The following is a 20945-nucleotide window of genomic DNA, read 5'->3' on the forward strand; positions in this document are numbered from 1 at the left end:
CTTAATACAAAAACCCGATATCGCTATACTCTAATGTACCATATATTGTTAAAAACAATAAATGCAAAACAAAATATAACAAATTCAATTCAAATTCAAAATAATTTATTTCAACTTGGATGTCAGCATAACACACTTGTTGAATGTCAAAATATAAATAACCATGTTAACTCTACCACCGGTTCCAAAAAAAAGCCATAGTCCTGAGAAGAACCGGCGAAACAAACTCAGCGGGCTTTTTTTTTGTTTTTTCTCAAATATCTTTTTTTTTAAATAAGTAAAAATATTTACAGTAAACGAAAAAACAAGTCAAAAAATACAATTAAAAAAATAATAATAATGAAAAATGGAAATGAAAATGAAAAGGCCAGGAGCGAACGTCTCATTCCACAAATATTTGTTTACATTTTTAAAGTCATAGCGAATCCTTTTTTCAGACCATACCTAAGCGGCAGTGACGTAATCAATGCGAGGTGCAAACTTAGCTTGGTCGAGTTGTACCTGTCTTCAGATCATAACTAATTTTTATTTATTTAATAAAACATCAGTAAAATTTATAAAATATTTTAATTCGCATGTAATAAAAAATCTCATTACAAAGGAACATTATAACATATGGAATGTTAATACAATAAAATGTAAAATTATTAGCTGTTACATAAATCCATAAGCTCTAACGCTTAAATATTTCATGGTAACAGATTTAGTAAATCTCAACTTTTAAATTGAACTTTAATTGTTGAGCAACTAACGTATTTATTACTGATCGTTCCTTTAAAACAAATTCGGGATCATGATTTCCATTTAGTAAAATTGCAAAATTTGAGGAAAACAAACTAATATTTTATAAAATGCGAGAAAAACTTTATATTGCACATTGCTTAAAGTAGTGTTATAATGTCTTAATAAACATTTCATAAATACCTTAATAAATCATTCCCTAATAAATAAATAAAAAATAATCTTAAAAATCAGGGCGTCATAATGAATTAGACTAAAAGGAAAAATGAAAATATATTCCTTAGTGAAGCTAGAATTATTCCTTTTTTTCTATTATTGCACACTACCTATGTAGGTACCGATTTTGATAAAAGTAATTTTATTTTCAATCTGTACAGTACTTAGCGCCTGCAATATGGAGGGTAGAGGTAAGGAGAACCGTCTGTGTGTGAAAAGTGCCCTTTAAAATCTGATAAATAAGGGTGGCGCTACAGTAGCAACCGGGTAAATTTAAAAAAATGGCGCTGAAAATTATTATAATAAGATAGAGACATAAAAAAGGACGAAAGAACTGTAAGCACTACGAAATTATAAAAAGTATTTTATTTAAAGCTGATAAGAAAATGCAATCGAAGTCTCCGCGTTTTACCACAGTAATAATTTTAAGTTATATTGACGAAATTAGTTTGGAGTACGTACTAACTCCTCTAGTCATTAAATATATTAAATTTCCTACCTCAGCATACTTCAATCAGTTAACAACTGCTCAATTCATATCATACCCTGTGCCTATGCTAGCGCCATTCTGGAGATTTTTTGAACTGCTATTTAGTGCTGAAAGTGGGACACTTTTTCAAGTTTCTCCCATATGAGACGGTTCTCCTTACCTCTACCCTCCATAAAAGGTAGGTACATAACGATTTTGATATAATTTTATTTTCATTAACGTTTGACGAACAATTGCTTGACATGACAGTAGTAGTAGTTCTATTTTTCCAACTAGAAAGGCAAAGGTATCATACCATACAGCCTAATCTTTTACAATTTTCCTTATGAAAAAATTATAATATGAAGTGAAATGAAATGTAGTCGATTAATTTGGAACATTAATCAATTGGCATGAAATTAAATGAGATGAGATGATATGGGATGAAATATAATCTCAGTAAAATGGTGGTCATTTACTGAGACTTTTTCAGTGGACTTTTTAAGAGGATCTCGAGAAGCTACATCCAGTGGCTTTGTTTAATTTTCCCACATTTGTGCACTTTCTCAGATACTAAGCAGTTAATAAGCCATCGTTATTACACATCTCAACGTGAAGAAACACTAAATAGACAAAATAAAACAATTCACACAATTTCGCTTCTCGCGTTCCCGCCAAGTCCATAACATGACAATAAGAAATAAAATAAACGGACAATACTTTTGAAATGTCACTTGTAACAGATTATCAGTAAATAAATCCAGCAAAGGGATTGCCCATAAAGCACCTCGGAAAATACAATCTTTTTTCCAAAATAAAAGTACAAATATACAAAATAGAAGTTTTTCAAAAACTTTGGTCCATATGAAAGAACAAAAAGCGCCTTAATTTACAATGTGATTTAAGAATGTAATCAAAGCGAAATAAACTTCTAAGCATTTAACAATAGTACAATGATGTAGCGTACATCAACATATTTATTTATATCTTAAGAATATTCACTTTAGAATAATATAAATTAATATCAGTACAATACGTATTTTGAAGAAATTTTAATTTAATTATTTGAATTCTTTGAAAATTTTGGTGTGGATTGAAAAAGTTTGTTTGCTACGTTTTCACCCAGTATTAGTATAGAATTTGCATGGGCAAATTGTTGACATCAATACCATCTATAAAAGTTAATAACTCATTATTTTTAACAGATTTTCATTTTGTTGTAGATATTGCATTTCTTTTACGATACACCAAAAATATATATCTATTTCGTGAATCGTAGAATAATCTGTCAAGTTATCATTTGACAAACCACACTCTGCACATTAAATGATAAGCAAAAAACTTGTTTTCATATCAAAAGCTACAATCATAACGTTATTATGAGCAATTGTTACAATTGAGCTTAAAAAGGTAACACGTAAAAAGCTTAAGATAGTTAATTGAATATTATGCTGTTTGAATTCATTAGCAAGATGAAAAATGACAATTCAAAACTGTCTCCATTTGTGCTAACTGTCTGTATCTTCAAAATTAATGTATGACTATACATGTAACTAAATAAATGACCTATCATAGTACGTGCAAGCATAATCTCTTTTATTTTATCGCTCGTTTATTTAGAAGTTTTTATGATTTTTCGTTTTGTCACCCACGGTTTTTCTTTTAGCTAACGCTGTGATAATTCAACCGGTCATTAACAATGCTAATAAATTATCGCAAACACAAACCCAGCTAAGCTACCGCACATGTGAAATCAAATTTCAAAAAAACTACAGCACGTACCCAACTTATGCTATTGAATTCAACCAGCAATTTGAAAGCCTCTTATTGCTCTGCCCAGTTTTACAACAATTAATCTAGATTTGTTTTCTTAATTATAATTACACTGAGGTTTTACGCCCGCACACCGAAACTCAATTGGACATAGAACAATCGGTTTTCAACCAAACTTCAATGCAGAGAGTTAAAATATAACTATTTAAATCAATGCTTAAATGAGGCCTATAAAATCAAAGGCAGCTAAATCTAAGTCTGTCAAATATTCAGGTAAACTACAAAAATCGGCCATAAACACGTCATTACGGATCCTCCCGATCCATCGAAGTACTGCCCTTGCTAGGGCCAGTGTTAGTAACACTCCCGGTTTGAAAAGCTGAAATAACTTTGTTCGAATAACTACGATATTCTTTATATTAAAGCAGACTTATAAAAAATGAGAACATTACTAATAATCTGAATTTTAAATGATAAAACTTCATTTATTAGTACTCAGTACTGAGTAAAAATAAATTTTTTGAACTGAATTTGTTAGAGATTCAGCTGCATTTGTTATAACATGAAAACACTAAAGCGTGTCCAACTAACTGAACAAGATAGCACCATTGTTAATCAATTTTACGACATTATGGCGTTTAGCTGCCTTTGATTTTATAGGCCTCAAATGTAACATCCGTAAAACTTTTGTCAGCTTAGTTTTAAATCGTCACGTAAGAATCGACTAATGTTTAACATCAACTACGAACTCCCTCAATATTTATAAATATCCATTGTATTACAGACCTACCCCGCCTGCATATGCAGTTCGACATACTCTATATCTTCTCAAAATTAAATATTAATATGTTATTATAAAATCTCATTCAATGAAAAACAATATTTCTTTGTATGCTTATTCTCTATGTGTTATTAAATAATTCATTCGATTATAATGAAGCTTAAGACAGTTGTTCTTGGCACACCAGTCTAGACTTCTGATATAGTACCATCGACGCACGACAGGTGGGGGGGTGGGGCGACTTGTTTTTTCAAACAATTAGCGATAGTCCGAGCGGAGCGTCACCAGATGTCACTAGTGTTGTAACTGACTAAAGCATATTTTCCCGCTTTTTTATTTCCGCCTAAGGATCTTTGTCGTAATATTGCTTCTAAGCACATACATATTTTTATGAATATTTTAACAAAAAAAAGCGTTAAACACAACGTTTATCATTAAAAATAGGTTTTCGTTGTCGCAAGAGATCAAAATATTATGCAAGCTTAAGCATATCAGGCATTCAATAAATAATATCGATCACTGTAAACACGTAAATGGGAAATAACGTGAAAAATATATGTTATCTGTACAAAATCGTCCAGTTTCGAAACCGAAGCATTGGCATTTTTTTTTTATTATATATATTTTTTAATTTTTCTAAAATCATCCTAGCTCTTATTTAATATCTAGTACAAATTATATATATAAATGTAAAATGTAGAAAGAACAAAACTTAAAATACTAAATAATTCTATTGTTTTAAGCACATTAACACAGCCGATATAATTTTAAAACTCGAAAACACTCAATACTTACAAAAAATAAAGAAAATATTTAGTTTTATTTTTAATGAAGCGGCTGCGTCTCTAGGGTAGGCCATGGAAATCAAAGTCTGTATATAATTGTTCGACTCGCCTGTATACTTCGTCGCAAGAGGACAGTGTATGTGGCAACACTGTCATGGCGGCGGTTAAGCTGTCATCTGTTCCGAACACCTTGAAAATAAAATAATAATTGTAAATAGATGTCTATGTGAAGCATGTGCTTTAACAAAAACCGTCTTCAAATAGAAAAAAAAAGATATTCCAAAACAAATTAATTAACACTAAAAGCAATAGTTATTGAGTTATTAATCTATTTGTCGCGCACGTACTTAATGCAAATTTAAGACTTATATGGTTTTCTCATGGATACCATTATTAGAATTGGACTAAATTATAATGGGACCACACGAGAAGCACCAGCTTTCTAATAAAAAAAAAGAATCATCAAAATCGATTCACCCAGTCAAAAGTTATGAGGTAACAAACATAAAAAAAAAACATACAGTCGAGAACCTCCTCCTTTTTTGAAGTCGGTTAAAAAATAATGTGCTTCAATAATTTGTTACTTTGACCTTTCGGCTTACTTCGTGTGAAGCCGTTATCGAAGCTCATATTCATCTAACTTCTAACAAAACAACACAACACCAGCAAAAGAAGGAGAAGTGGGAGAGAGATAGCGAATTACGCTCTTGTTTACACATTTCTTTTAAATATTAATAGCACGTCATTTGTAAATAGATTTCGGGACTGTTTGCACTAATTTTTACATTATATTGATTATTATTTGTTGTATTAATTTTATAATACGATGAAATCTACATATGTATCATCATAGAGCATCATCTTTAGGAAAATAATATAATATATCCGTTTAATATATATGAATCCTTGATTATTCATATCCATTATTAAAAAATGTCTATCTCAAACTGTACGTAATTGATAAAAATCTATTATTTTTTCTGTGTAATAATATATTACTTATGATTATTCAATAACTTATGTTACGTACATATATTTTTTAGGGATATGATTTATTTAATAAGCCGTGTTTTAATCGTGAGAAGTTATACTTCTGTGACGTAACAGAATTATTTGCCAAGTCAAATTTCACAAAACTTAATTGACTCATAAATAATACATATATTCTCAAAACATGATAATCTTTACAATCGCTAAAATAACCACGACATCGTCACATGCTAAAATACAATCTGATATGTTCTTCCTTCTTTTTTCTATCTTCCTTCTTTCTTCCTACCTATTCGCTAGTAGCCTAAGGGGCTATTCCAATTACGCACTGGCTGGTAGCTAATCTCACGGGATTCGACCTGAGAGTTTGCTAGCACTGGCCCTACCAAGAGCAGTGCTTCGCAGAATCTACCGCAGGATCGGAATCGAGACCCACTGAGAAGATCCGGCGAGAAACTCAGACCGTTGTGTCTATAGTTCCCGTAAACACGCCAGAAGCATTAAAATTGATTTAAAATTTGTCATGGGTCGTATCCGGAATCAGAACGACAAATAACCCAAATAAACTTGTATATGATGGGTGAATTCTCTCAAAAACGAATGTGTGCGACCTTGTGCTTGTCGCAATATTACGTTCGACACCGCTAGTGAAATTTTCTAGCATTTTGTCCAAACTATCGCGCTATTAACACGACATCATGTTACGATCTTATCATTGAATCAATAAAGGCGATAGAACAATAAATGGCGTTTATTTTTTAAGTGCTCAGCGATTATTGAAGACCTTGAGACGAATCACAAGTGACGAAGAATCATCTTTTTTTTTTTATGGCAATCAAAGAATCATTAATGTACAATACTGTTTGTGGGAAACGTCAAATTCTTTACAGATTAGTTGTGCTGGTTTCACTTTATTTTTGCCTTAAAGCTGCTGTAATCTGCTGTTGTTTGCAAGTTATTAAGGAATGTGACACACACCACTTTACACTAGATAATTAGGACTTTTTGGCGGGAACGCGAGGAGTGAAGTTGTGTGATTTGTTTTATTTTGTCTGTTTCTTCAAGTTTAAATGTGTAATAACGGTGGTTTATTAACTGTTAATATCTGTGAAAGCGCACAAATGTGAAAAAATGCAACAAAGCCGCTGGACGTAACTTCTCGGGATCCTCCAAAAAGTCTCAGTAAATGACCACCATTTTACTGAGATTATATTTCATCCCATATCTTCTCAACTCATTTCATTTAATATCGTTTTCATTTCATTTTATTTCATGCCATGTTTCATATTATTCAACTTCATTTCATTTCATAATAAAAAATTTCATTTAAAAAAGTTTTCATTAAAATTAAAATCAGATTTGACCTAAAGTTCATAAAATCCCTTAAAAAAATATTAGGAAATGATGTGACTATCGCACAATCGATTAGTAAATGTTTTGTGCTTAGTGCGAGTTTTTTAACGTTTTCGATAGCGTAAAAGTTAACTCAAATTTGTATGCAGTTGGAACAGCGCCCCTAGCGGCTAACGTAAGCAAACGTTCCAACTCCATACAAATTTGAATTAACTTTTACGCTATCGAGAACGTTAAAAAACTCGCAAAAAGCTCACTGTGACGCTTATCGTAGCCAACGCAAATTACATTTCGGATCCAAATGACCTACAAGCCAGTCGTCACCCTAGACAAGGATCCTCTCGATCCACTTTCGGTGATTTGTCGAATTCGTCGATAGCCACGAAACAACGTGCAACTTAACTCATAGACACAAACCACTGAGTTTCTCGCGGGATGTTCTCATTAGGTCGCGATTCCGATCCCGTGCTAAATTCTGCGAAACACTGCTTTTGCCACGACTAGTGGTAGTAAACCCTCTCAGGCTGATTCCCGTGAGCTTATCTACCACCCAAAGCACAACTGAAATAGCCCCTCAGGCTACCAGGAAATAGGTAGACAAAAGCTTGAAAAACGCGAACAGTTTTTTTGTATGAACACTCTAACTAGGCTACATTGCACTGTTCATACATTGTATTTATTCAGCTGTAAGTAAAATACTGTCTCGTTAAAATATATTGTTTATTGAAACAAGCACTGCTGTCACAGATCAGTTCCTTTGTTTTATTACTGTGTTTTTGCATATTTCGGCGCTATTTCAGAGAATAGTGCTCCCAAATAATGATTATATGTTGGCACTGGTCATATTATATGTTGGTTTGTTGATTATATGTTGGTTTGTTGATTATATGTTGGTTTACTGGTGCTAGGACTTCTTGTGAGTCTGCGCGGTAGGTACTACCACCCTGTCAATTTCTGCCGTGAAGCAGTAATGCATTTCGGTTCGAAGGGTGGGGCAGCCGTTGTAACTATACTTGAGACCTTAGAAATTATATCTCAAGGTGGGTGGCGCATTTACGTCGTAGATGTTTATGGGCTCCAGTAACCACTTAACATCAGGTGGGCTGTGAGCTCGTCCACCCATCTAAGCATTAAAAAAAATATGCTGCTTTATGGTACGATTCTGAGATTTAAGGCCTACCGCAAATTCTATCGCCTCACTGAATTATTGTGTATTAATGTGTATGTAGGCAAGTAATGTTGCTTGTTCTCTGGATCTATGCTTGTGCCATCGCCAGTGGACATCGCCTGTTTTTTCCTACCTAAGCTGATGGTCTGGAGAGACCATGTCAGCGTCGCCGGGCTAGTAGGTGAGCTCACGGGGCTCAAACCTGTTGCTAACACGAAGACTAGTAAGACCCATGCTTCGCAGAATCCACCACCAGATCGGAAACGCGACCCACTGAGAAAATCCGGCGAGAAACTCAGTGGGCTGTGTCTGAGGGTTAATTTACTCACCGATCCCTTCGTCGCAAGGGATCGCCTCTACTGAGGATTGGCGACAGGTTTGTGACCAAATCTAGTCATAAGATACATGTAAGGTAACGGTAATATCATTTGGATCCTGATTCATTTGCTTTTATTGTGTTTGAAATAACGAATACCAACCATGTTTAACTGAATTTTTATTTACCTTTTTCAATAAATCTGGTCGCGACGGAAGCGCATGCATGGCTAACGTTGCCGCCTTCCTTATGTACCAGGGATGGAACTCCGCTAACGTCTCATTATAAGTCCCTTGACATGTTGTACACGTGTTCATGGCTTCATCTGCTTCACCGAGACGCTTCAGGAAAATTCTTATGAAATCTGGAGCAATTTTTTTTTACACAAATCCTTTTTAGTTTTACTTTTTTTTCCCCTACCTATGCTGATAGCCTTGAGAGGTTATATCAGCCTACCCTAGCGTGTGTAGGTGAGCTCACGGGGCTCAAACCGGAGAGTTGCTAACACTGACCCTAGCAAGAGCAGTGCTTCGCCGAATCTACCACCAGATCGGAAACGCGACCCACTGAGAAGATCCGGCGAGAAACTCAGTGGGCTGTGTCTGTGGGTTAATTCGCTCGTCGAGCCCTTCGTCGCAAGCTACGTTGACGGGTTCGACGAGGACGGTGACCGGTGCTTGTAGTGCCTAAAAGCACCGTTAATGGATCAGGAGGATCCGTGATAACGTGCTCTGGGCGACGTCGACGGTTTACCATTCGGTCTACAGGATCAGGTATGATAGTTTTACACTATTGAGATCCAACTACTATTTTTAGGCTTAGACGAATAGATAAGCTTACTTCTGCTACTCATTCCAAAACATAAAGTCAAGGTCCGATAAGAATTAAATAATAACTGTTGCACCCTTTGAACCAGACCGCATGATTGGGTTGCAGACAAAATAGGAAGGGTGGTTTTTTGGCAATATTTGAAATACATTGATGTTATAAGACTCAGTATGTTCTAGGTAATCATCATATCACAAGAACATCCACAAGTCCTTATAATATAGTATGACGCATCAACCAAGATGTCATTGGAAATAGTTACGGAAACAAGAGTATATCTAGTATTGCAATATTTTTTTTATTGCCTAGATATGTGGACGAGCTCACAGCCCACCTGGTGTTAAGTGGTTACTGGAACCCATAGACATCTACAACGTAAATGCGCCACACACCTTGAGATATAAAGTTCTAAGGTCTCAGTATAGTTACAAGGGCTGCCCCACCCTTCAAACCGAAACGCATTACTGCTTCACGGCAGAAATAGGTGGGGTGGTGGTACCCACCCGTGCGGACTCACAAGAGGTCCTACCACCAGTAATTACGCAAATTATAATTTTGCGGGTTTGATTTTTATTACACGATGTTATTCCTTCACGGTGGAAGTCAATCGTAAACAATTGTTAAGTACGTATTTCAATAGAAAAATTGGTACCCGCCTGCGGGATTCGAACACCGGTGCATCGCTACATACGTATGCACCGGACATCGTTTAGGCCACGACGACTTCAAATTTTAGCTAGCATATAATCACTATTAATTTTATAAACATGAATCTCTTATGTAGTTGTATTTGTGCTAATATGTAACCTGGCTTCTTCTTCTACAAATATGAGGAGTAATTAATGGCTGTTAATGAAATTTACACACCGATCAGATCATCGTAATAGCATCATATTTTAAAAAAAAATTAAAACTGTATGAGTGCAAGTATTCATCAAATGCACAATGATTTGATTCTTTATTAGTGTGACAATTGATGGTACATTTTTAAAACTTTAGGTATACACACCCAATCCTCTATGCAAACGGAGCATAGTTCTGGAGCCTGATACAAATCCATTCTTTTCATGCAAATTGGCATCCTTTTCATATGTCATCATTTTCTTAAACGATTCATAATAAACTGCATTTTCGCCTTCACGATGTTTCTCCATCACTTTTATTTTACTTTTAACATCACTGCTCACAAACGAAAATACTGTACCGATTAAATTTAGAAATCTGGAAATAATGTTTTAAAGTTGTTAATTTTTGTATTTTCAGACATTCTTGTAATGGGGTGAAATGAAAAGGCTGCTCTTATGTGCATACTGGCATCAAGACTGGCATAGAACTGGGCACAGAATTCCATGAGGGCCTATGTTTGCATTTTTCATCAATTATCAATAAGCCACCCTCTGCAAATCGATATGCCTTAATGTCCTAGCATTTTAGGAGTTGAAGAATTCGATGCGAGAGAAGAATGAGATGCGCCAAAATATTAAAAAAATTAAGCTTCAATTAAAGTAATTGGTTCTAATCTAAATGAGCCTAGTTTTGGGGATTTCTCTTGGCTTAAACAAATATTCAATTAAAATGTCGACCCTCAGAATTATACTGGGTCATTATCAACAGATTACAAGAGATTGATAAATATGAAAGTGCAATCTAATTGAAATGATAAGATATGGTAGATATTACAGCATTTAAACTTTTATTAAAAACAGTGCAACGTGGCGATAAATATCGAGTGATAAATATGAGTATTATATATTATGTATTACAATATATTGAGTGATAAAAAAAAATTAAAAAATAAAATCTGAATTAAATTACGACTATGTAAACATTTTATATTAATTATCTTCATCGGTCCATTCTTCCATTACATTACGGAACAGAAAAATATTCAGAACGAATAATTGACGATCCATATGGCAACAAAAGATATACAAACAAACTTACTTAACCAGCTCATTATAACCGTCTATGTATGCTTCTATGACCACGTCGTCCTCCTCTTTGAGGCTCCGTTGAAAGCATTGGTGCACATGATGTAAATCCAAAGCGTTGTCATTAGACATTTCTTTCAGGAATTAAAATAAATTTTAAGACGATGGAAATATACCAAAGCACTAACAAGATCACTAATAGACATTGACAAGCAGACTGAACCTGACTGAATTGGTTTGTTAGTTACGTTATTTATAGAATACATTGATGATTGACATTCATGACGGAATTATTATTGACATTTAGTGATAGCGCTGACAATACACTGAAGTAGGAAACCTATACCCATATCTACCATACTATATCTCTAATATATTAAGTGTATAATCTATGCCTATACCTATAGGTCGTGCGTTGACATGACCACTGAACCATAGACCTATAAGTTTCCTACTTCAGTGCACTGAACACATTGGCACGAGATAGAGTTGCGATAAATAGCTAGAGCTGAATAACGAATATAAAGCTAGCTTATTTTGTAAGCTTACCTATTTCATGGCATTTTGTCAACTTATATTCATTTTTAACTTCTCAAGAAATGACGACAACGATATTATTGTTTTTGTTGAAGTTGATATCCTATAGCCATTTTCCAGAATCAACACTCCCATTTCACTTTGTTATAGCGAACTTATCAAAGTGATGTGCTTGATCTTGCTCTTGCTTGAGTCTGTACAATTACTTTAAATTATTGTTTTTCATTTTTTATGTGCTAGAACATAATCATCTTAAAACTAAGTTCGAAAAGAGTCCTAACTGACAAGTATTGTTTTGTGACCATGGTTTGCCATACACGGTGACTGACATTGGCCACCCACTATCACGTAAGCATATATATTAAAAGAAAGATCCTGTTTCTGTGAATTAATAGTTATCCCGATGCTTCTTTTCACAGTTATTTCTCTGAGCAGATCTCATTATCTGTATTCCCAATAAAATAATTCAGTTAACACACATAACGATACAATATTTCAATTGTCTGATGCAAAGACATATTATTATGTCAGCCATATTATTAAGTCAGCCACACCCTAATATCTTAGGAGGGTGTGTATTCACAGTACAGTGTCTATTGGTCTATTGTCTGTTGATCCAATTAGGTCAGTAATAAAAAATCATGATAAATACCTATTACCCGATACAACTGTTCTGCTATTTATGTTCTATGAATTTGCTCTTTAGAAGTCTTTTTCTTATTGTAACAGCTTAGAACCAAATTAAGTTAGTTTTTACGGAAATACTCATTCAGTAAAGCTCGTTTATCGATGGTGATTTGTCTCCAATTTATTTATTTTAAAGCATAGCATAGCATAATATGCTTCGAAAACGATAAGCTCGGCACTACGAAACTATTAAACTAAATAATATAATCGAAATTAGGTATAGAATGAAAACTGCATAAAACTAAACACCAATTCTGCCTAAAAGTTCGTTTAGCTTAAAAACTCAAACGGAATAATTTTTTTCTGGAATCCTGTTAAATTTTAAATTTTTAGGTACTGTAACTGGATAATTTCTATTTATAAACTTGACATTAACAATAACTACAGGTCCCGATCCTGCGGACAGAATGGAAAGCAGTCGACGTCGCCCAAAACACGTCATCTCGGATCCTCCCGATCCACTAACGGTGCTTCTAGGTACTTCAAGCACCGGTCACCGTTTTCGTCGAACCCGTCGCTTGCGACGAACGGCTCGACGAGTAAATTAACTCTCAGACACAGCCCACTGAGCTTCTCGCCGGATCTTCTCAGTGGGTCGCGTTTCCGATCCGGTGGTAGATTCTGCGAAGCACGACTCTTGCTAGGGTTCGTGTTAGAATCGTCGTCAGGTTTGAGCCCCGTGAGCTCACCTACTAGTTACGGTTACGCTGGAATAGCCGCTTCAGGCTACCAGCTTAGGTAGGAAAAAAAAAAAACTGCAGGTATAAATTTTTCTGCGTTTCATCTTAAATTGTCGTTATTAATTATAAGTAAGAATTACACAAGCTTGGATCTAAATTACAGAATTTATTCAATATAATGAAATTAAAAAGTTTAGTATAGGAAACTGAATGAAAATAAGCATAATTGTTGGAAATACCTATATTTTATTAGCTTTTAGCATAGCTTTTCTTGCTTTTCACTATGATGATGTTTATGTCCATGCCTATTGCATTGCCTAGTATTATAACGTCATTTTTTTCTCATCAAGTAGGAACCAGAAGTAATAGTGTTTTGTGGTAGGAACGTACCGTACCGTAGGTACTATTCGCAACATAGTTTTCCAAATCAAATTAAGATACAAATAGTTGTTTTGAATTTACATGTTGTTTTGTTGACATTTGTGAAGTGTTAATACGCGATTGCTGCAAATCACCTGTTTGTGTTGCGTATTAAAAAACTAAAATTTAACGCCATTAAAATAAAACTTGTTTTTATCTATGTTTAAATGAAAGATTTTCGCTACCCATTGTCGAAGGTAATTTGATTGTATTATCTTATTTTCATTAAATGATTACAAATTTACAAATTACTGCTAAGTTTACGTACCTATACATAGTGTAAAATTTATTATAATAATAATGTTTATATTACGTTCTTAGAAATGTAAACTACAAAATAAATATTGGCATTTGATGATTATTCTGAATACGTTTATTTATTGTAGGTAGTTATTTTTATATCAGTGCAGACATTAACATAGCTGAGATGCAGGTGCTTAAGAAAAAATCTGCAGCACTAATCAATTTGTGGACATATTTCATCTCATAGTTTTAGATAATATGAGGCTGAATGATATAAAGGTCTGAATGATGATACAATAGACCACTTTTTCTTAAGTTATGTCTCACCAACACTTTCACTATTGATCACATGTTTAAGGATTAAGAAATTGCTGTCCACTCAGATCTGCATTACTACAACTGTGCGCATTAAATTTGTTGCAGATAAAAGTTATATGGAGTACTAAAGTAATTGCTTATAAATAATTAATGATATATTTAATTTTAATGATAACTTTTATAGATCAATGAAAAACCAAACTAACAGAAAGTCCAATTTTTATTGTAAGTTATTAATGGCCTGTAGACATGCAGTGTCCTGCCTTGAGATTATGATAACTTAATATACGGATTACCGTAATAGATTTACTTAATGACAGTACAATACATAACTAGAATGAATGTCTCATGATGGAATGATGATCATTTTATCATTTCTCTACAGATAAATGATGGCAGCTAAACTAGAAAATCATGATGATGAATCTTTTATAATCCTCGGAACGTCACCGGGCTCTAGCTTGGACTTAAAATGTAATGGCATTCACAATGGCGAGAATTCTTTAGATAATACACAAATAGAGGAAGCAATGAAAGATCTACCAGCGGAGGCTAACATGGCTTTCAAAGCACATTTTAAGCTTGGAGATTGTGTAAGTGTTAATTCCTAAGTATCCTCCACTTGTAAGCATACTGAGTAAAAACTAAAATATTCATTTTCTCTTGAGATCAGTACTATCACTGAGCATTCTATGTTCAAATTCAGAGTTTTCCAAGTGGTGTTAGGTAAATTCTTCAGAATTGTTATAAAATCAGTGTCTCGGTATGGAATTATATTTTATATGTTAAGTATATTTGTTATGTCTTACTATAATACATTTTTGTATTATAATATTCTTCATTATTGAAATGAACAGTATTAAATTATATGGTATCTGTTAGTACTTTAATTTATTAATGTGCATGAAGTGGAACAAATAAAAAATAACAAGAATTTTTTTTTAAGATGGAATCACTGTATTAACCGATGAATTCTTTCTGGTTGTTCCCTCAATGCTGAGGATCGTGATTGTATGTCAATCATCTCCACTCGGTCCGGCTCTGCGCCATATGTACCGCTCCTTTAATCTGGCCTCCAGTCACCTCCTTGAGTTGGTCCACCCATCTAGCTGGCGCTCTTCCTCCGATGAATAGTGTGATAGTATTTATTATGGCTGTACATTGTCAACTCACTGCCAATTGTGAACGCAATTGCAATAATCACGTAAGCCCGAACGCCCGGATGTGCATAGATCTGATATCATTCTCCTATCTCGAGACTTGTAGTATGTTGTGTCAATGGACAAAATAGCTGATTTTAAATATTTGATGAATTTTATGTCAACAATAAGCATTATGAATTTGGTGTCTGTTTTGTTTCGATATATTGAAAACTAGCGACCCGTCCTCGCTTCGCTTCGGAAACTGTAATTTATTATTGATTTCTCCACTATTTAATGGATGTTATTATACATATAAACCTTCCTCTTCAATCACTCTATCTATTAAAAAAAACTCATCAAAATCCGTTGCGTAGTTTTAAAGATTTAAGCATACATAGGGATATAGGGACAGAGAAAGCGACTTTGTTTTATACTATGTAGTGATTATCCGCGCTTCTTGGTTTTGATGGCGAACGATGTCCAGGTGGTTCAAGTGGAAGTCGAGTCTCGATTTGTCACCCGGTTGCTCTTCGAGAAGACGCGTAGTACAGATTACACATAATTTTCTTGAATCTCCCTCCTCGATTCGTCCCACTTTTCACTTAGTAGTCAAATCAGGAGATAGGGTCAGGATTCAGGCGAGAACATTATCCCGAGATAATTTTTGGGCTTGACAAATTTTTGATGATATAGCTATATCAAATCAAACTACAAATGAGACTGGTGGTAGGACGTCTTGTGGGTCCGCACGGGTAGGTACCACTACCATGCTTATTTCTGCCGTGAAGCAGTAATGCGTTTAGGTTTGATGGGCGGGGTAGCCGTTGTGCTATTAAAAGTAAAACCTTACAACTCATTGTCTCAAGGTGGGTGGCGGCATTGAGTTGTAGATGTCTATGGGCTCCCATAACCATATAAGATCTGGGCCGTGAGCTCGTCCACTTATCTAAGCAATAAAAAAAAAGAGATTTATAATTTTTTCAAACGCTAATTACACATTAAGTAATATTAAAAATAAACAAATATAGTGGATATGTATGTAACAAGTGTAAGCTCAAAAACTTTAGAGAAAAAAGAACCGAATTCCGAAAAAAAAAAAACGGAGAAATCCTACTCGATTATACAGACGATATTAGAATTATTATTTACATTTATTTAAAAAGAAATACTAGATTCGTCGTCTTTTACTTTTCCAACCAGTGCCGGAGTTTGAAATATGTTTAGAAAAAAAAAATCGAATTGATTTAAAACAACATGAAATTATAGGTGAGAAAAAAAATGATTTTTATTAATTTTCTCACTGTGTCGTTCATAAATGTTTACGAAAAGTCATATCGTTTTTGTTGCGTGAAAAAAGGACCAATAAAACTTTTTTGGGACGCTATGAAAATGCCAACGTGTACAACATGCGTCAGTCTTAAAAAAAATATCTTATTATATCCTTTAATTTGAAAAAAGCATTCAAGCGGTTCGAACGTGTTGAATATTTGATAAGGAGATCGATAAATAAAACATTAAGATATGCGTTCGTTTTGTTGTTGGATTCAAGGGACTTTACCTACGTTTGGCGCATTCAACGTCACTGTAATGTTTAGGTAGGTAAATGCAGTTTTACTTATACTCGTGTATTGGAACGTTGAATTCGTAAGACGTAAGTTTTGTCGTTATAGTAACCGGCAAACATCGTGAGCAAATGACCTTGGCTGCGCAGAACCGAATTTTAGATCACTTTGGTGGTGAGGGTGAGGCGCGACGGCAGGGGAAATCGTATCGAGCGCGTTATTGGTAGATCAGTCGAACCTTGCGTAAAGTACGCTTGCGTACAGTGAAAAATCTATCGTTATTAATCGTTAAGTTATATTTTATTATAATTGCTTGTTGACTTTGTTGCCATTGCTATTTGTTGAGTGTTTGTTGATTTTTTATAAAAAATACACTATGCCGCGACAAACTGGTGGAGTATTCAAAAGAAAGGGTAGAAAAATTGTGTACGACGTATATTGCTTCATTATAAAACAGGGGAAGAATGATATTATGGAAAAAGTAAAACAGACTTCGGAAGCAACAAAAACATCAGTGAGTACTGTTAGGTGCATTATTAACGAAGCTAAAGGCTCTGGCTTGCTCATCGTGCTTGGGACTCCGGGTAAGAAAAGATCAGGGAAGAAGAAAGTTACCGGAATGGATAGTTTCGTTCAATCTGTAATAAAAAGGCTTCGAAAATTTTAAAGAAGATATACATTTTAATGGCTCGGAATGAAGTTTACGACGAATTATGAAAGAGCTAGGCTTCAGATGGAAAAAAAAAACAGAAAATAATCGGAAGCTGGTAATTAAAAAAAGTAACATTCGATTACTACGAATCGAATATCTTCAAAAAATAATTAATTATAGACAAAAAAGAAGATCGAACCGACCGAGTCGTAAACTACACCGATGAGCCCTATGTCGACTTAACACGATGATGGCGACTCGGGTGATGAAAACAGTGATGATGATAATGGTCAAGATTATGATAACGAAAAAAAAATTACAAATACCAGCTTCGCTTCAACTGAACGAAGACCTGGCAACAGCTCTAGTTTTGACTTAATTGAAGGAATATCTATTTTACCCCAAGATTAAATTATTACAATTATTAACCTATATTTTTTGTTGATGTTCTAATAAATATATAAATAAATACATATGTTGATTTTAATAATTTAATTGCATTATGACGCAGAGTAAATAATATTTTTGCACGTGAGTGTACCATGCGCAAACTTACCCCCACTACGTCAACAAATGCTCAAGAAGTTTGCCGGCTATTATAAAAATCCCTATTATTTATTGCCTTAATTTTTTAAGTGACGAATTTACGTGTTATTAATAAATTGATTTAAGAATCTGTAAGGTCCTTAACTAGCCTTTGAGAAAACTATAGCGGTGGTGACCCTAACCCGAAAGTGGATAGATTCAGTTTTATAACAATAGCGGACCGGGTATTAATTCTGTTGTTGCTTTTTATGAGGTTTTTAAAAGATCTGTACAACCTTGTCGAAAAAGCGGGCGCGTTTGAAATGGTAAGAGTTGATTTGTTAATTAATTTTTATGCTTAATTTTATGCGAACAACCCTACTTTTATTTCCCAATATTAATGGTGATTTTACGTTTTTTGGATTCGACTTAAAAATGGAGTCATTACGGATCCACGTAGTCTAAATTCTGCCGAACTGAGCGCCTGATTAGGGAAGACTTCTGGTTAATTGACGGTGTAGAATTCAACAGGATCTGGCTGAAATAATTATGAAGATAGTGGAAAGACGCCTTTGAGTTATCTTGTCTTAATGCGCTTGAATCGCAAACTCAAATTCAAAATCATTTATTTCAACTTGGATGTCATCAAAAACACACTTGTTGAATGTCAAAATGTAAAAGAAAAAATTAACTCTACCACCGGTTCCAAAAAAAGCCACAGTCCTGAGAAGAACCGGCGAAACAAACTCAGCGGGCTTTTTTTTTTGGATTTTCTCAAATATTTTCTTTTTTTTTTTTAAACAAGAAAAAATATTTACAGTATACGAAAAAACAAGTCAAAAAAATACAATTCAAATAAATAATAATAATAATGAAAAATGAAAAGACCAGGAGCGAACGCCTCATTCCCACGTAGTGCCATCTAGTAAAAAATCCTTAACTTTATAATATGCCTTGTTGCACAAACGTTCCTTGACAGTTTTCTTAAATCTATGAACAGGTAGTAGTTGAACGTTTTGTGGGATCTTGTTGAAAAGTTGTACACCCAGCCCCCTGAAAGAGTTATTTTCTTATTTTCTTAATTCGAGCCGCCGGCAACGCAAGCCTATGTTTGTTCCTAGTGTTCACATTATGCAAATCGCAGACTCTGGGGAATTCTACAATGTTTTTACGCACGTAAAATACATTTTCAAAAATGTATTGGGACGCTAAAGCTAGAATTTTGATTTGCTTAGACTTGTCCCTCAAGGATTCCCTCGGGTGCATATTATAAATAGCACGAATAGCCCTCTTCTGCAGGATGAAAATCGTTTCGACATCGGCAGCATTGCCCCATAGCAAAATGCCATAGGACATAACACTATGAAAATAACTGAAATAAACTAGACGTGCCGTATCTTCATCAGTATACGTTCGTATTTTTTTTACCGCAAACGCTGCAGAACTAAGTCTATTCGCTAACTTGCATATGTGAGGACCCCACTGCAGCCTGGAATCAACTGTTATACCAAGAAAAACTGTCGAATCAACAAGCTCCAGTGTCTCTCCACTTACAATTATATTAGTGTCTACTTGTCTAACATTAGGTGTGGTAAATTTTATACATTTTGTTTTTTTGTTATTTAATAACAGACTATTAACACTAAACCAATGTACCACGCGCGAGATAGCATCATTCACATCGTCATAATCTTCCAATTGTCGTTTAATTTTAAGATAATATATATATATATAAGATAAGATAATGGATAATAAGATAATTCATTCCATTTATTCCATTTAGTCGTCGTGGCCTAAAGGATAAGACGTCCTGTGCGTTCGTATATAGCGATGCACTGGTGTTCGAATCCCAGGCCGGTACAAATTTTTCTAATGAAATACGTACTCAACAAATGTTCACGATTTACTTCCACGGTGAAGGAATAACATCGTGTAATAAAAATCAAACCCGCAAAATTATAATTTGCGTAATTACTGGTGGTAGGACCTCTTGTGAGTCCGCGCGGGTAGGTACCACCACCCTGCCTATTTCTGCCGTGAAGCAGTAATGCGTTTCGGTTTGAAGGGTGGGGCAGCCGTCGTAACTATACTTGAGACCTTAGAACTCATATCTCAAGGTGGATGGTGCATTTACGTTGTAGATGTCTATGGGCTCCGGTAACCACACAACACCAGGTGGGCTGTGAGCTCGTCCACCCATCTAAGCAATAAAAAAAAAGTGAAAGGTAGCTCACTAATCGATATCCGAGAAATGTGGCTAGACGAACGCCACGAAATACGGATGGATCTTATTTATAACATCCTTGGACGCTGCGGCATCTGAGACACTTCGAGCACCGTTTAATTAGTAACAATGCGCTTTCGTCATAACACTGTTGGTTGTGTGTACTTCACTCATTTCACACGATTTGTGAATGCATTGTCGCATCCCTACTTTTTTTTTTAACGCTGGGGAATCCATTTACGGATACCCGGTCGAGGGGGGTAACGGACCGGGTTATGTCGGACTCCGGCGCCTCCTGAGAGGAAGAAGCGGTGAAGAGAAGGGCCGAAGTCCTTCACCTCCCCCAATTTCTCATAGGAGACTACCCCTTGAAAAATACGCGCGAAGCACTTGCCTCGCAGAACGACTACCTACTAAACCCATCGAGCTCCACCACACCGACTACACGAAACTTACGGTACCGCAGTACGCGCCGAAAACGGTCGGACTGCCTAACGCAGTCGTAAACTTGAATGCTGCAGTTATTCGCCACGTTATATTCTCCAGTAAAGTCTCTTTTCTAGGTATATACATACTGTAGTTAACTATGATCGATGTCATGATG

General features: G+C 34.9%; 2 protein-coding genes across 4 annotated transcripts in view; one reads left to right on the forward strand and one right to left on the reverse strand.

Moving 5' to 3' along the window:
* Positions 1-1613: 1613 nt before the first annotated feature.
* Positions 1614-11812, reverse strand: LOC114239408 (ceramide-1-phosphate transfer protein). The gene is made up of 4 exons (XM_089735395.1): positions 11365-11812; positions 10430-10641; positions 8781-8956; positions 1614-4954 (listed from the first exon to the last, which is right to left on the reverse strand). Exons 1-4 carry the CDS (start codon positions 11481-11483, stop codon positions 4826-4828), a joined length of 636 nt encoding a protein of 211 aa, XP_089591521.1. The 5' UTR covers positions 11484-11812; the 3' UTR covers positions 1614-4825.
* Positions 11813-13561: 1749 nt separating this feature from the next.
* Positions 13562-20945, forward strand: part of key (NF-kappa-B essential modulator kenny) — a 32672-nt gene continuing 25288 nt past the window's right edge. For 2 of the 3 annotated variants that reach the window (XM_028187854.2, XM_028187839.2), the window contains exons 1-2: positions 13562-13872; positions 14622-14829. In XM_028187854.2, coding sequence (XP_028043655.2) covers positions 14626-14829 — 204 coding nt within the window. In that variant the 5' untranslated portion in view covers positions 13562-13872; positions 14622-14625. Of the gene's footprint in view, positions 13873-14621; positions 14830-17011; positions 17030-20945 lie in introns of those variants that run through there. The other variant, XM_089735397.1, reaches the window with a different exon arrangement.

This window comes from Bombyx mandarina, chromosome 19 (assembly GCF_030267445.1).
Source record: "Bombyx mandarina strain Sakado chromosome 19, ASM3026744v2".
NCBI lineage: Eukaryota > Metazoa > Arthropoda > Insecta > Lepidoptera > Bombycidae > Bombyx > Bombyx mandarina.

Coding starts and splice junctions, on each gene's coding strand:
- LOC114239408 (XM_089735395.1), bottom strand. CDS start 11,483: ATGTCTAATGACAACGCTTTGGATTTACATCATGTGCACCAATGCTTT. Junction 10,642..11,364: donor GGTTATAATGAGCTGGTTAA/GTAAGTTTGTTT, acceptor CATTATTTCCAG/ATTTCTAAATTTAATCGGTA. Junction 4,955..8,780: donor GACCAGATTTATTGAAAAAG/GTAAATAAAAAT, acceptor TTTATTTTCAAG/GTGTTCGGAACAGATGACAG.